This window comes from Ochotona princeps, chromosome 4 (assembly GCF_030435755.1).
Source record: "Ochotona princeps isolate mOchPri1 chromosome 4, mOchPri1.hap1, whole genome shotgun sequence".
In the NCBI taxonomy this organism is placed as follows: Eukaryota; Metazoa; Chordata; class Mammalia; order Lagomorpha; family Ochotonidae; genus Ochotona; species Ochotona princeps.
In genome coordinates this window covers 84667115-84683078 of record NC_080835.1, presented here as the reverse complement: position 1 = coordinate 84683078, position 15964 = coordinate 84667115, and the positions used below count along the sequence as shown (strand labels likewise).

The window sequence follows — 15964 nt, the reverse complement described above, 5'->3', positions numbered from 1 at the left end:
CCTCTCTGTATATCTGACTTTCCAATAAAATAAATCTTAAAAAAATAAAATAAAAAAGCATGGATCCACCATACATGTGACACCTTGGTCAAACACATATCCTCTTTCTTTTCAGTTATACAGCAAAGTCATAAAAAGTCTTTTAAAAACAGTTATATCTGTATCAAGGTATCAGAAGTGGTATCCTAAGATGTGCTGGTTTGTATATTCAATATATATTTTTTCCTTTTTAAAGATTTTTTAAAAACTATATGATGCTAGTGCTATAGCATAGTAGGCTAAGTCTTCACCATTAATGCCAGCATCCCATATGAGTGCTACTTCTAGTTCCGGCTGCTCCATTTTCCAATCCAGCTCCCTGCCAATGGCCAGAGAAAGCAGCAGAGGATGGCCTAAGTGGTTGAGCACCTGAATCCGTTTGCGAGATCCAAAAAATTCTCTTGGCTTCAAACCGGCCCAGCTGTGACCATTGCTGCCATTTGGGAAGTGAACCAGCAAATAAAAGATTTCTCTCTTTTCTCTTACTGTGCCATTCAAATAAAAATAAAATCTAAAAAAAATGCTTATTTTTATCTGAAAGGCAGGAGGAGATGGATTGTTCATCCACTGGTGCATTCCTTAACAGAGGGAGCCATGGCAAGGTGCCCCAAACTCAATTCAAGTCTTTCACATGGTTTGCAGGGATCCAAATAGTTTAGCCATCACTGGCTGGTTTTGATGTGTGTCAAAAAGAAGCTCGAATTGGAAGTGAAGCCAGGACTTAACCCACTCGCTCCGATATGGAATCTAGAAGCATCTTAGCTGCTGCTGCATGCTCTCTATTTTTCTTAATGCCTCTTTAAAATGATCCTCCATGAGTTGCTAAAAAACATGAAACATGCACATTATGTGGTTTATGGTGAACCATATGTGTTGTTTATGTTTTCCTCCTAAGTTAATGTTAGATAAACTAATTAGAGTTTTTCCCTTTGCATAAAAACTCTCTGAAATATTTCCACCCATATAAACCCAGAGAAAGACAAATCCACAAGAAAATTAGGACTGGTGGTAAAGATAGGACTTTGTATTCTGGTATTTCAGTCTAGCTTATAAAAGCCCCTGGCATTTTAGGCTGAAAGATCCAGAATTCTGTGATACATGCCATGTAACCCTGGATCCCGATTGTAGGATTGTGGTTGTAGCTCTGGTTGGCTCAGTGACCCTGACTAAAGTAGTAGTCATTTTTTTTTTTTTTTGGAGCAATGCTTATCATTGTGACCAGAGGTAAAGAAAAACATGGCAAACCCCATGTTGACAGTTAAAGGTTTTGCCTGAAGTGACGGGTGTCTGATTTAAGTCATGTGGCTATAGGTGAGATATGTGGGCAGGAATGTAAAACTGTCCTATGTTGAAGAGCATCAAATAAAGACTAAAAACGGCCTATTCCAGTTTAGGTTTGGTCTAACATTTTATTCCAAGTACATGAAGTGTTTCAGAACTGTATTCAAGGGATGATAATGCCACGCATGAGATTGTTTGTTTTTATAACTCACTTTGGCAGATTGTATTTTCCAAAGATGGCTGCAAAAATGTCTCTTAACTCACATGTTTTAGTATTTTGCCACTCCCTATGAGGGAGCTTAGTTAATAATATAATAAGATAAAGTAAATATTGGCTGATTGTTGGAAATATATGTTATGAGTGAGTACCTGCCAAATACCACACTGAACTGTCAAATGAAGAAATAAAATTCTTGTTAAGCCACTGAAATATTACAGTTGTCTGTTGTAACATTTGTCATACCTTGAATGCATAGTTCAGAGTTAGGCTGAATTACAATAACAAACAGCATAAAATAACAATATCATATCCTAACAGAACCTTTTTTTGTGCAAGATAGATCCATCAAGAAGATTATACTTACCATAGTTACTCTAACAGCTAGGCTGATAAGAACTTGATCCTGACCTATACTTTCATAATTACCTCAGTAGTGAGAAAGAACTATAGTTGTAAAACACTGGCGTTTAGGGTGCATATGTAATTTTCACTTCTACATACAGTTCAAAACTCAAAGCAAGTTATATGAACATTCCTGTCTTTAAAAAGAGTACAGAATTTACTGTGTCCTAGTTTTGTACTATCATTTGAGATAGGGGGAAGTGACATTTGGTAAACAACACTAAGAGTATTCTGCCATACAGAAACTTATGCTACATAGAATTAGTGGTCATGTGGCAGGCAACAAAAAACAAGTTTATCAGCTTGGTTATCTGGAGAACCCTGGTGTCCTTAGTATGATATCCATTGAAACGGGCCCCAGTGAGAAGAAGAGAGACAAGGAAACCCTCAAGAACCTACCTCAGTGAAGAGCAGAGGGAGAGAGATCCTGTGTGTTGGCCACAATCATCTGACTTTAGCAAGGCAGTCCAGGAAAGGGAGTGTTCATCCGAGACTTAGTAGACTTAGTTGGCTTGCTAGAAGGGACAAAATCATGCTAAGGAATTTTAGAGATCAAAGGCCTTTTAGAGGTAGGGAAGCTCATTGCTACAAAATCCCAAACAAGAGATAAGATGGCAGAAAGTTTTAAGTGACAAAACAACATAAGATACCTTAGTTTTGTTTTTGTTTTGTTTAAAGATTCATTTATTTTTGTTGGATAGGCAGATTTACAGACAGAGAGACAAAGATCTTCCACCAGCTGGTTCACTCCCCAGGTGGCTGCAATGGCCGGAGCTAGGCTAATCCAAAGCCCGCAGCCCGGAGCTTCTAGGTCTCCCATGTAGATGCAGGATCCCAAAGCTTTGAGCCGTCCTTGACTGCTTTCCCAGGTCATAAGCAGGGAACTGGATGGGAAGTGTGCAGCAAGGACATGATGGTGCCCATGCAGGATCCTGGTGTGTTACAAGGCAAGGATTATTATTATTTTTTTGATTACTTGAAGCTTTATATTTTATTTTATTTTTGTTAATTTTGATAAACTTTACAAAGGGTCAAGAGTTACAGGAAAGTGGGTAAGACCATTGTATCTGGGTTAAGGAGGGAGACAAAGGGAGAAACCCCACCCAACCTCCCACCCCATCCCAGGGTCCCCAACATGGGGAATGCTCCAAGGGCACTGCTCAAGTGGTTTTGATAGTTCAACAATTCTGAATTGCTGCCAGTCTCAGCATTCCAGGCATGATGAAATCTCTCCAGAATCCACTGGCTGACATAGTCCACCTTAGGCTCCTCTGTTGTGGTACCAGGTGTCCTGTGTAGGCTCCGACGGACTGACAAGGCAAGGATTTAGCCACTGAGCCATCATGCTGGGCTGAAGATAACTCAGTTAAAAAAAAATTTAAAGTGGCAAATCTTTGGTCAAGGATTACATTAAGGGTTACCATGCCATCCAAATGGATTTTTTCAAATAACTTCACAATAACCATCAAGCTGAGAAAAAAGGGTCATAGGCATGAAAAAGCAAAGAAAGGGCCCGGTGGCGTGGCCTAGCAGCTAGGGTCCTCGCCTTGAAAGCCCAGGGATCCCATAGGGGCGCCGGTTCTGATCCCGGCAGCTCCACTTCCCATCCAGCTCCCTGCTTGTGGCCTGGGAAGGCAGTTGAGGACGGCCCAATGCATTGGGACCCTGCACCTGCGTGGGAGACCCGGAAGAGGTTACAGGTTCCCGGCTTCGGGTTGGCGCGCACCAGCCCATTGCGGCTCACTTGGGGAGTGAATCATCGGACGGAAGGTCTTCCTCTCTGTCTCTCCTCCTCTCTGTATATCTGGCTGTAATAAAATGAATAAAATGAAAAAAAAAGCAAAGAAGGTATTTCTCAAGATCATATGAAGAGTAAGATTGTAAAATTTGGAATCAGAAACTAAAAGCAAATACCCACACATCAGAAAGCAAACTAAGATACTGAAGTAATTATATTGTTACAGACACCATGTCCAACTGGACAAGACTTTGAGTGTTAAACCAGCCTTCCGGCTCCCACAATTTCTTTCATCAGGAAACTGAGATTACTTCCTTTTACCTTATAGGTTACTGAATGAGAGTGGGATGGGGTGAGCATTTGAACTGGATGGAAACAATTGTGCCGCATGTGGAAAGCATGGAGTTTTCTCTTTTCTCTAATAAAGAACTCAAAATGTATCTCCATTGACTTCACAGCCCATTCCTAGCAAGAACACATGACAGGAAGAACCTTCATTAGGTTCAGTGACAGTTTCAATGGTGTAAAAATCTTAAATTCCTTATCTGACTCAATATCTTTGGTGATAAAGAGTGCCAAGTCAGTGCTTGGCAAAAAAAACCCTTTTGTATCTTGGCCTCCTTTCCTTTAAATTTATTCTTTGCTATCCTGCTGAGTAAGCTGACACTGATAAATTTTTGATGTTCTATTCTCATAGCAACAGGCTGTGAAGTCAGAATTATTTTTTTCACAGAATCTACCCAGAAAAAGATGCTAGGCTATGAAGAAGGAAGCTCTGACTTAATTGTCCATTATTAAGTAATCATAAAATTAGAAACAAATTGAATAAAACACTCAAAATAGCTGCTTAAGTGAGCATAATGATTTTAAAAGGACTTTTTCCTTCTATGTTTTACATCAGTGCTTATGTATTTTTTAAATGATATTAAAGGGTACTCAGTATTAAGTTAAAACCAGACTTTCTTGCAAATCATGCACACAGTGAAGAAATCCACATCAAAGCATTTGCAAGTATAATTAGCATCTCAACAAGGAAAAGATGAACTGTGGCTGTGTCCTGAGACTTTTCATATGAAGCACTGCAGCACACTAATTTCACTAGTGCACGTCACTCCTTGAAAGGCTAAATTAAAAGCAATGTCTTTATCTGAATAGTGATTATCCACATCAAGGGATGTAGGTGCAATGAACTTCGTTAGAAAGTGTCATGAATGCACCCTTAAAGCATAGTAGGTCTTGTACAGTAATGAAATGACCAGATGTAAGATAATGGGGTGAGGAGCACTGTGAAAGAATTAGATTGCTATTCAACCTGCAATTGTGGTTAACAAAACCTCACTGATGGAAAGAGTATAAATGAGAAATTAAATCTTTTTATTGAGTATAGACAGGAAAATATGCATAGGTAAGTATATTTAAGTATTTTGAGTTGAATATTGGATGTTGAAATTTTGTTTTAATTTGGCATGCTTTAACAAAATCCTTTACTCTTTAAAAAATATGCATTTGAAAGGCAGAGAAAAAGACATTTAGACCACTTAGGCATTACTTCCATGTCTCCTACATGAGTGCAGGGGCCCAAGCACTTGGATTATTATCCATGGCTCTTTCCATTGCTTTTCTCAGTCTGAAGTGAAGCAGTTGGGAATCAATCAGTGCTCACTGGGCTGCTGGCATCACAACCAGTGGCTTTCCTGCTATGCCACAATGCGAGCCAGGACTTCAGTATTGAGTGGGAAGAGATCTCCAATCAATGAGAATACACGTGGGCTTACATATTGATTTAAGCCTTCACAGAGAACCCAGCGGCCTATCCCCCTAACCTATATGACAACTTGCTAGTAACTGAGAATCATTTTTAAACTATTAAGTTTATACTAATTTCTTTTTTTTTTAAAGATTTATTCAGTTTATTACAGTCAGATATACAGAGAGGAGGAGAGACAGGGAGGAAGATCCTCCGTCCGATGATTCACTCCCCAAGTGAGCCGCAACAGGCCGGTGCGCGCTGATCTGAAGCCGGGAACCTGGAACCTCTTCCGGGTCTCCCACGTGGGTGCAGGGTCCCAATGCATTGGGCCGTCCTCGACTGCCTTCCTAGGCCACAAGCAGGGAGCTGGATGGGAAGTGGAGCTGCCGGGATTAGAACTGGCGCCCATATGGGATCCCTGGGCTTTCAAGGCGAGGACTTTAGCCTCTAGGCCATGCCGCCGGGCCCAGTTTATACTAATTTCTTAAGCAGCAATGGAAAACAAATAGTGACTACAGCTGTTGGCACCTTGGCATATACCAAGGATGGGTACCAAACTATTCTAGTCATCATCTGTTCTTCATATTCATACATTAACTGGGGGCAAGGAATAGCTGTGTTGTGATGCAGTGGGTGAACTCTCTGCCTGTGATGCCAGCATCCCAAATGAGTACTGCCGCACCTGCTCTCCAGCTCCCTGCTGATGCAGCTGGAAAAGCAGCAGAAGATGACTCCCATGCTTGGATCCCTGTCACCATGGGAATGACCTGGCTGGGGTTTCATGCTCCTGCTGCTAGCCTGGCTGAGCCCTGGCCATAGTGGCCATTTGGGCAGTGAGACAATGAATGGAAGATCTCTCTTACTCTGCTGTTCATTCTGTGACTCTTAAATAAATAAATACAGTTTCACTTAAGGATAGCCTTGATGTGACAGGTGGTTGACATAGTAGTTATGATGCCAGGGTCCCATATTAGAGGCTGGGCTGGTTATTGGGCTCTGCTCCTGATTTGAGTATCTTGATAATGCAAATCTTGGAGAGCAGCAGTGATTGCTCAAGTGACTGGGTTCCTGTCACTTACTTGGGACATCTGGATTGAGTTCTAAGATCACAGCTTTTGCCTTTGTAGCATCTAAAGAGTGAACCAGGAAATAGGAGCTTTCTCTCTACTTTCTCTCTACTTGGATCTTTCTCTCTGAAAAACCATCTCCAATAAAAGTAAACATTTTATTTTTTCATAATTTTAACAGATTTATTTATTTTTATTGGAAAGGGAGATTTACAGAGATGAGAGGCAACGATAAAGAGTTTCTTTGTGCTGGTTTACTGCCCTAGTGGCTGCAATAGCCAAAGCTGAGCCAACCTGAAGCCGGGAGCTTCTTCCAGGTCTCCCACACTGGTGCAGGGTCCCAATGCTTTGGACGATCCTCTACTGCTTTCCCAGGCCATAAATAGGGGGCTGGATTGGATGTGATAGCAGCTGGAGCATGAATCAGTGTGTCCATATGGGATATATGCTGACACTTGCAGGTAGACGATTAGCCAATAGAGACATTGCACCAACCCCTGGAATCAAACACTTTTTTTGAGTTTAAAATCCTCAATGGGGCTGGAGCTGTGGCATAATTAGTTAGGCCTCTACCTGTGGCACTGGCATTCCCATATGGGTGCTGGTGAGAATCTAAGCTGCTCCACTTCTCATCCAGCTCTCTGATAGTTTGCCAGGGGAAGCAGCAGAGGATGGCCTATGTTCTTGGTATCCTACATATATCACTGGAGACTTGGATCAAGTCCTTGGCTCCTGGTTTCATTCTGGCCCAGCCCTGAGCCACTGTAGCCATTTGTGGCTTTAACCACTGGATATTAGACCTCTCTGTCTCTCCCTTTCTAACAGTGCCTTTTAATAAAAATAAATAAAACAAATTCTCAGGGACAGACAGTTGGTACAGCAGTTAAGATGCCGGGGGGACATCAGCATCGTATATTAGGATGCTTGGTTCAAGTATTGGCTCTTCCACTTTTAATTCAGCTGCCTACTGATTCACTCTGGAAACAGCACATGCAGGTTCAGGTATGTAGGACAACCCCAGCTGAGTTCCTGTCTCCTGACTTCAGCTTTGGTTATTGAAAGCCTCTGGGAGTGAACCAGCAGCTAAATCTCCCTCTGCCAATTTCCCTACTTTTTAAATGCAAAAAAGAGGTTCTTACACCAAAAATTTGGGGCAATGCCAATATGAAACCATATTAGGAATCATCCTAAAAAGGCTTTGTGTTTTGCCTTCTAGTGCATATCACTTGTTTTCAATCCACCCTGCTAGCCATGTGCTAATATCTCAAATTAATGTTTTTTAAAAAGCAGTACATTTTGCATACCAGTTTCTCTTTAAATCACAGTAGCCTCACATAATATAAAAATACTTCTGTTAATGTAAAATGACTTAAGGACAACAAGGTTATTTCTTGCTTGTATAATAACTGCTAACTTTATTCAAGGGCCCAGGATCCTACTTGTGTGTATGCGTGCATGTGGTTTTACCATCACTTATTGCTTTGTATCTCCTTGGCAAAAAGTAAAAGAAAAACTCATTTCTGTAAAAATTTTCCCTGAAAGTGGAATACATTGCTTCTGTTCACTGATACACATTAGCTTCCTGGCCACACTAGGGGAGCCACCCCTTTTCAGCCAGGCCAGGAAGAATGGATTTTGGTGGAGAGCAAAATGTTTACAACTATGATAAAGAATGTAAAAAATGGCTTGGATTTTTTTTTCTATAACTCTTGGTTTAGCACTTATCATCTCTGTGGCCTGTTTAAGTAACTGAATCTCTGAGATTTTCCTTCTTCTTTATTGTAAGCTTCAGAAGTATCCGGTAGTTATCTTGCTACTAATTGAAGTCTCATATCTACTGATGTCCAATTCTGCAGACATAGCAATGAGGATACACAAAGCTGCCACTCTGTTTGTGGAGCATGCATGCTTCCTAAGATCTGAGTTAAACTCAATGCTAACATCCCCAAAGCCTGCTCAAGAGTTCTAGAACTTCCCAAGTAGTATGACACTCCCAGGACCTCAGCTGTTCCCAGACTCATGTTCCTACAGGTGTCACCTTTTTATTTACCATGCTGCCATGGAAGTTGAATTCAGACATTCCCGCATCTTCACAGCCAACTTGGAGAAGCACCTTTAGCTAATGGAGACTTCCTGCGGGGCTTGGGAAGGGAGATAATACCCTCTGCAGGAAAAAAAAAATCTCCGTACCATTTTAGTCATTTTTACTTTCAGAACTTTTTAACAGAGTCACACTATGTTTTTGTTTGAATTTCTCCCATTCAATGAATATCTCTTGGATATTTCATGAGACTATAAATTCACTTACCTTCAAAATTCAGAAAAATTTCATTAGTTCTTATTCCCACAGCTTAATTAGTGTGCCCAGATGATAAAAGGACTTTTTAATTCTAAAAAAATAAAATTTTAGGAGTGGTTGTTATTGACAGTACAAGTAAAATTTGCCTTGGAATAGTAGCTCACATCTGTTCAGCGCAGAAAGGATTAATCTAGTATCAAATACTCTGTCAGTCTCCCTCAAAAGCAGTGTTTACGTAGGGATTTTAAAATCCTCACCACAACCTTGATTATATATTCCCATTTCACAGGTGTAGATCTTCAGGCTGATAGCAGGGCTTTGTAAACGCTTTTCAGGTTGAGACGGAGCACTGAATCCAGCTCTCCGAAGTCCAGGTCACACTGCTGCTCTTGAAAGACATATGTCTTCTGACTATGAGTAATAAGAAATCGGTAAGAATAACAAAAAAAAGTTGTTTCGCGTCGGTACTGACACGCATAGCTCACAATCGATGACCGCGAGCAGCAGCTGTGGAACGCCGAGGTAGTCGATCGCCTCTCAGAGCGTTACGTGCGCGTGTCCGACAAGGTAACGTTCGCTGTGCGTCGCCGCCGCTGCTCGCCGTCGCCATAGCGACCGCCCGTGGCAACCCGGAGGCAGCGCGGTTCCGCCAGCCGGCTGCGGGTTTGCGCGGCGCCGGCCCCTGTGAAGCTTGTCTGCTGGTGTCGGCTTCCTCTCTCTCTCTCCTCTTTCCCGTTCTACCCTTTTTCGTTTTCCTCCAGAAATCATGGCGGGCGGAATCGGGGACGTTCGGAAGGTGTTCATCTTCACCACTACTCAGAATTACTTCGGGCTGATGTCGGAACCTTGGGACCAGCCGCTGCTATACAACTCTGTGGAAATCAACAACTTTTTGGATGACGGGAACCAGATGCTCCTCAGGGTGCAGCGGTCCGACGCTGGACTCTCCTTGTCCAACACGGTAGGGTTCCTTGCACCCTTGCTCGACCTCCCTTCGCGTCCCCGGCCCGCCAGAGGGTGGTGGGTCACCGAGCCTAACCCGCGGGTCCTCCTCCGCGGCCGGAGACTGTCTCCACCTCCTCTGCGTTGACCACGGCTTAACTGGCCTCCTGTCCAAGCTTGCATCCCACCTGGCGAAAGACAAACCCTGGTCACACTCTTGGCGAAAAATTATATTTGCTTCTAGTAAGAAGAGAAAGAAAAACAAAAACAAAACCCAAAATCAAAAATAAAAACAAAACTAAAAAAGGTCTACAGATAGATTATAACTAACCATTTACTGTATTTAATAATTTTTAACTTGCTCTCGCTCTTTCGAAGTTTTTTTGAGGCAAATTCTGGTGTAGTTTTTGGGGGGGTATACAGTGGTTTTAAAAGTTAGGAATTGAACTCTTTAAGATATAATACATTCCAAGATAAAGTTTGAATTCCTTTTTTTTCTTGGATTATGACATATGATGTTTTGACTTACTGCACTGCTCCCGCCAATGGCAGGATTGCTTAAATAAATGGTTGCATTACCAGTCAGCGCTGGCACGTGAAAGGGGCCTCAGTGAATGAACAGGCACAGATGCATTTTCAATGTTTTTCTGTGTCTTCCACCCCTCCCTTATTCGAAGGAGTTAAAGAGACTATTGATAAACAGAGATCTTCCATTCACTGGTTCACTCCCCAAATAGCTGCAGCTTCAGGGCTTGGTCAGGAGAAGCCGGAAGTCAGAAGCCCTGTGGTCTTCTGGTTCTCCTGGATGGGTGGCACGGGGCCAAGCATTTGGGCCATCTTGTGATATTCTAGGTCATTAGCGGAGAGCTGTATCAGATGTGGAGTAGCTGGGATTCTAACCAGCATCCCATGGCTGCTGGCTTTGCAAGCGGTGGCTTAACTCTGTTTGCCACAATTTGACCCCTCTTGTGTTCACCTTTACCCTTTACTGTAGCAGGATATAGAACGGTAGGCAAGGTTTTTGTTGCATTTTTAAGGAAATTTGATTGATTTACTATCAATTTTTATTCTTGGGTTCATTTAAATTCTATTTGATAAATATTTATTTCAAACTATGTATGCAAGACACTTAAAAAAATAAATATGGCACAGAGCGATTCTCTGCCTTATTCGTTTTGGTTTGAAAGGCAGATTTACAGAGAAGGAGAGAGATGGATAGAGGCATGCCATCTGCTGGTTCATTCCCCTAGTGGCTGCAATGGCTGGAACTGGGTTAGTTTGAAGATGGGAGCCAGAAACTAGGAGCTTCTTCTGGGTCTCCCACATAGATGCAGGGGCCCAAACAGGTGGGCCATCTTTCACTACTTTCTAGCAGGGAGCTAGATTGGAAGTAGAACAACCAGGGCAAAAATATGTGCTCATGTGGGTTGTTGATGTCACAGTCAGTGGCTTTACTTGTTATGTCACAGAGCTGGCCCTTTGCAAGGTACTTATCATGTCATGTGGGTTTACAAAGAAATAAAAGGGGCAGACAGTCATAAGCTAGCATCTATTGTCAGCTTACACTGTTAGCTACTATTCAAAGCACCTCAAATGTATTGGTGCACTTAGTGTCCATATCAACACTATAAGGTAGGAACTGTTCTTGTTTCCATGTTATGACCAAGGGAGTTAAGGAACACAGGTTTCAGCCTAAGTCTTAATTCTTCTGCTTCTCTCTGGGTAGTGTCTGAGCAGCATTCCCTAAATCTGCCTTCCTGATTAAACATTTCGTACATGCTGTTCTGAATGCCACCGAAAGCTTGGGAAGAAAGCAGTGGCCTCTTCTCTTCCTCTCTGCCTTTTAGTTAATAAATAAGTAAATAAATAAAAACTTTTTAAAAAAGTAAGGTTGGAGCTACAATTTTTAAAGTTGTTGCTAGTAGATTCTAACAGTATGTCTGTGACGTTTAAGCATATACTAAATTATAGGTTTGTAGTTACATTTCTAATGTTTTGTCGTAAGTTGTACTTTAGATATCTGAGAGTATGATTTAAGAAATTAATAAGTCAACAAATATTTCCTGAAGATACCACCTCTGCATGTGGCTATTTTCTGAGTTCTGGGGCTAAAACCATGAACACAGTGGGGTCCTAGTCTTCAAGGAGTGATGTTGGGGTAGATAGAGATTGACTAAACATATGCTTTTTAAAAATAGCATTAATTTGTTAAGAACTGCTAATATAGAAGCAACATTGCTAGTATAAAAAGTAGCCTTGGGAGGTTGCGATGGAGATTTGAAAGCAAATGGAATGGCATACCTGTCAGGAATAATGACCCTTGGTATCAGATTTAAATGATGAGTTGGAGGCAGGTATGAGATCTGGAGAAAATTGCTTCATTCTTTTTTTTTTAATTTTATTTTTTGATGATGTTTATATAGTTGAGAAAGATGTATGCCCATGTGGACCACTGATCAGGGTGGGAAGGGTCAGAGAATGGGGAAAAGTGGATGAGATATTTGCTTCTATTTTTTTTTCTCTTCCTATATTGGGATAAAACGGGAGAAGGAAGTAGGGCTGCGCCTTGCAGCACAACTGCATCAGTGCCCAGGGATGGGGGAATCCACTCGATGTCCTCCTAGGGTCCCGAGTGTGGAGCTTGTTCCAAGGGTACAGCTGAAGTAGTTTTGATAGTTCTGAGATACTGATGATTTTGTTGCTTCAAAGTTGAGGAAATTTTTCCAAGGTCCATTGGCTGATATAGTCCACCTTAGAGTTTCCACTTGTCCAGATACTTGCTGTCAAAGCTTGGCTGAGAGAGTTGTCCAGTTTGTTCTGGCCTCCATCCTCTGCCATGGTCCTAGACATCCTCTGCAGTCCTCCCTCATGTGTATCTGGGCATGCCATGCACTGCACAGGATTTAGCAACCCAGGAGACGAAGTTCTGGCACATGCACTCCATGGTCAGTCCACAAAACTCCATGGTTGGATTTTTGAGATCAGCGGCCCTGTTGGGGTCGTTCTCCAAAGGAACCTTACCAAGGTGGCCCCAGACCTGACTCCTGTGTGTGCCAGCCAGCGCGGGGTCTGACTCTAGATGGTCACCCATATAAGCCTACACACATACTGGTGGTTGCAGTCACTTGGTCAGGGTGCTGCACCAACCTGCACTTACTCTGGCTCATTCATTCACCAATGGATATGGTCAGTTATCACAGCCTGGCTCTCCCCCAACCCAGCTCATGTGCAAACCAATGGACCTTTTAGCTGTGCTCAGCCAGCCTGGTCCACCCCAAGCTCTCATGCTGGAGTACTGGCCCAGCAAGGGAGTCTCTGCAGAACCCCTACTGGGCTCGCCCTCATCCCCACCCCTTAAAATCTTTTTTTTTTTTTTAATTTTTTATGGGGTCAGGGAAAAAAAAAACAAAGGGAAAAGCCCCACCCAGCCTCCCACCCATCCCAGATCCCCAACTGGAGGCGCGCTCTGAGGGTCCTGCTCATACAATTTTGATAGTTCATCAGTTCTGGCTTGCTGCCAATCTCTCAGTTCCAATCGCAATGAAACCTATTCAGAATCCACTGGCTGACAGTCTCTTCATGGTTGGGGTTCTAAGATCAGCAGTTCAGTTGGAGGGATCTCCAAAGAAACTTCATCTGAGATGATCCCAGGCCTGATTCTTGTGCGAGTTTGCTAGTACAGAGTCTGACACCGTCCGTCACACCAATCAGCTTATGCTCATGCTGGTCGTTGGGTTCGTTCTGTTTCCAGCCCTGTCTTCCTCGTGAACCAACGGATGTTGTAGTCCAGTTCGATCCTGCCCACTTCATACTCGGTCCTCACGCAAACCAGTGGGAGCTGCAGCCTGGTTGGGGCGACTCCCCATAACCCCTACCTGTTCTGCCCCCTACCCTGGTTCCCATGCTTGCCAGTACACACTGCAGGCTTGTCAAGTCTGTCCCACATCTTGTTTAGCTCTCGCGCGTGTCAATGGGCATTGAAGCCCAGCTCAACCCAACCAACCTACTATCCAGCCCACACACCTACTGGCAGGTGCCCTTCTGTACAGCCACCCCTGCCCCTGTCCTGTGTTCATGCTGTCCAATGAGAGTGGTAGCCCTGAAGGAGGTGCCCACTATTTCCCTTCTAGGCCACACTCGCTCCCAGATTATGCACTCTCCAGGTAGTTCTGGCGTTTGACTTGACAGAATTAGCTCCCAGTGCCAGCCTCTGCCAGCTAGTACTGCAGCTAGCCCAACCCACCCTCACCTACTCTGGTTTTTGCTTGCACCAGTCGGAACAGTCAGCCCACCGTGGCCCTTCCCTTATCTAACCCACATGAGGCCCACAGGTGTAACAGCCCTGCCTATTCTGATCTGCCCCCATCCCGACTCACACTTTCCAATGGAAGTAGTTGTCCAGCATGGGAGCCCGCATTTCCCTGTCAGCTTTGCCTCCTCCCCCTGATTATCACATGTGCTGTTTGAGCGCTACAACCACATCTGGTACGGCTCATCTCACCTTGGCATTCCTTATTGTGTACTAGTATGTGTCGCAACCAAACCTGGCTCGACCCACACTCTGTTCTGGCGCTTGGACTCACCAGCGGGTGATGTGAACAGGTTCAGCCTGGTCTGCCCCCAATCCATGCTATGTGTATACCAGTGGGATAATTTCCATAGCCTGTTCTGGGCTGTTTCCTATTGTGCTTCTTGCGCTTACCTGCAGGGACTGTGTCCTGCCAGAGGAGTTGCCCAGGCTCCTCCATCAGAAACTCTCCCAGTGCCAGATTTTGCACATACCAGTGGGTCCATGAGCCAGCCCTGTTCAGTTCACCTCCTGTCCTAGCAGGAACAGTGGTGTTTCCTGACTGTTCTTCAACCCAATCTGGTTCTTATTGTTGGGTGTTTCAACCCAGCCATGGCTCGTCCATACCCCCATACAGCTTACACATGGTTCAGTAAGGGCTGAGACCTAGCCTAGTCTGTCATACATTTCCCCTGGTCCTGCAGAGCACCAGATGGTGTTGGGGTCTGGCCCGGCTTGGTGCTTTCATTCCCAGTCCACACTTGTGCCAAGTGGGATTACACTCGTATCCTGATCAGAACGCAGCCCCTTTTACAGCCCATGCGCTCATTGGTGGGAAACTCAACCCAGCTAGAGTATCCCCTTAGCTGCCCAACTGGGCCTATTCCCAGCCTTAGATCTCGTGAAGGCCAGTGGTTGTTTTGATTCAACTTGGAAGAGCCCCTCTCTTGTCCTGTCCCCTTAGATGCTGTGGCTTAGCATCCCTGTCTTACACAGATCAGTAGGTGCAAGGACCTACGTGGCATGACCTGTGCTCCAACCTGATTTCTGTTGTTTCTTGTGAGTTAAGGTTTGTTCATCCCTGCCCATTCTGTCCCCTTCCAGTGGCAGCACGGCCCACCCCACATCCTGTTAAAGGATGCACTTTCAGGTGCTGCTGCCTTGACCTGCGCTGACTGTTTTGGGTTCCTGCACCCGTGTGTGATGGCAGGTGGCATGGTCACATCTAGCTTAGTTCATCCCAACCCCAGCTTGCGAGCTAACCAGGGGGAACTTGTATTTCCACAGGGTTGGGCCCACACAACCCCATAGAGTCTACCCCAGACCAAGTTCTCTCGCGTGCTGGAAAGTCTTGACCCTGCCAGATGTGACCACTCCACCACTCCACCACTCCACCAAACAGTTGGGTAATGGTACCCATCACTGCCAAAGAGGCCCCCATCCATAGCATTGGTGTGGGCTAGTGTGTGACAATCAGTGATGTTCTAGGCAAACAGGCCATTTCTGTTTTCCGAATTGGGTTGGTGTATCTAACTAACTGTAATTGTCTCCTGGGTACTTCCCTCCAAACCACCAGGTCTCAGTCCCCAAGCCTGCCTAAAACTTCCATGACCCTGTCACTGGGAATCACCCAACATTCACTACTCACCTACACTAAAATTGGACTTAGTCATGGGTGTCCCCAGGCAGCAAACATATCTTAAAAAATCCCAGAGTTTGCCCTGGGGGAGGCCAGCAGGCAAAGCCTGGCAGCACATGGTGCACTGGCCGCCCTGGGGGAGGCCGAGGACTCGTTCACTGCCTTGTGGCAGTGTCTTTGGCGTGAGCCCCCAGCATTGGGTCCAACCCAGCAGGGGCACCCCCCGCAGCCGCCACACTGTGAGGAGCGGCGCTTGCCCCCAAACCCAAGGCCTGAAACGATGCCCAAACTCACCCAGC

At 44.3% G+C, this 15964-nt stretch overlaps 1 protein-coding gene across 1 annotated transcript in view; it reads left to right on the top strand.

Annotated features, from left to right (window-relative positions):
* Nucleotides 1–9527: 9527 nt before the first annotated feature.
* DYNC2H1 (dynein cytoplasmic 2 heavy chain 1) overlaps nucleotides 9528–15964 on the top strand; it is a 280093-nt gene continuing 273656 nt past the window's right edge. Inside the window, exon 1 of the mRNA XM_058663973.1 lies at nucleotides 9528–9757. Within this exon, the coding sequence (XP_058519956.1) occupies nucleotides 9563–9757 (195 nt within the window). The 5' untranslated portion in view covers nucleotides 9528–9562. The remainder of the gene's footprint in view (nucleotides 9758–15964) is intronic.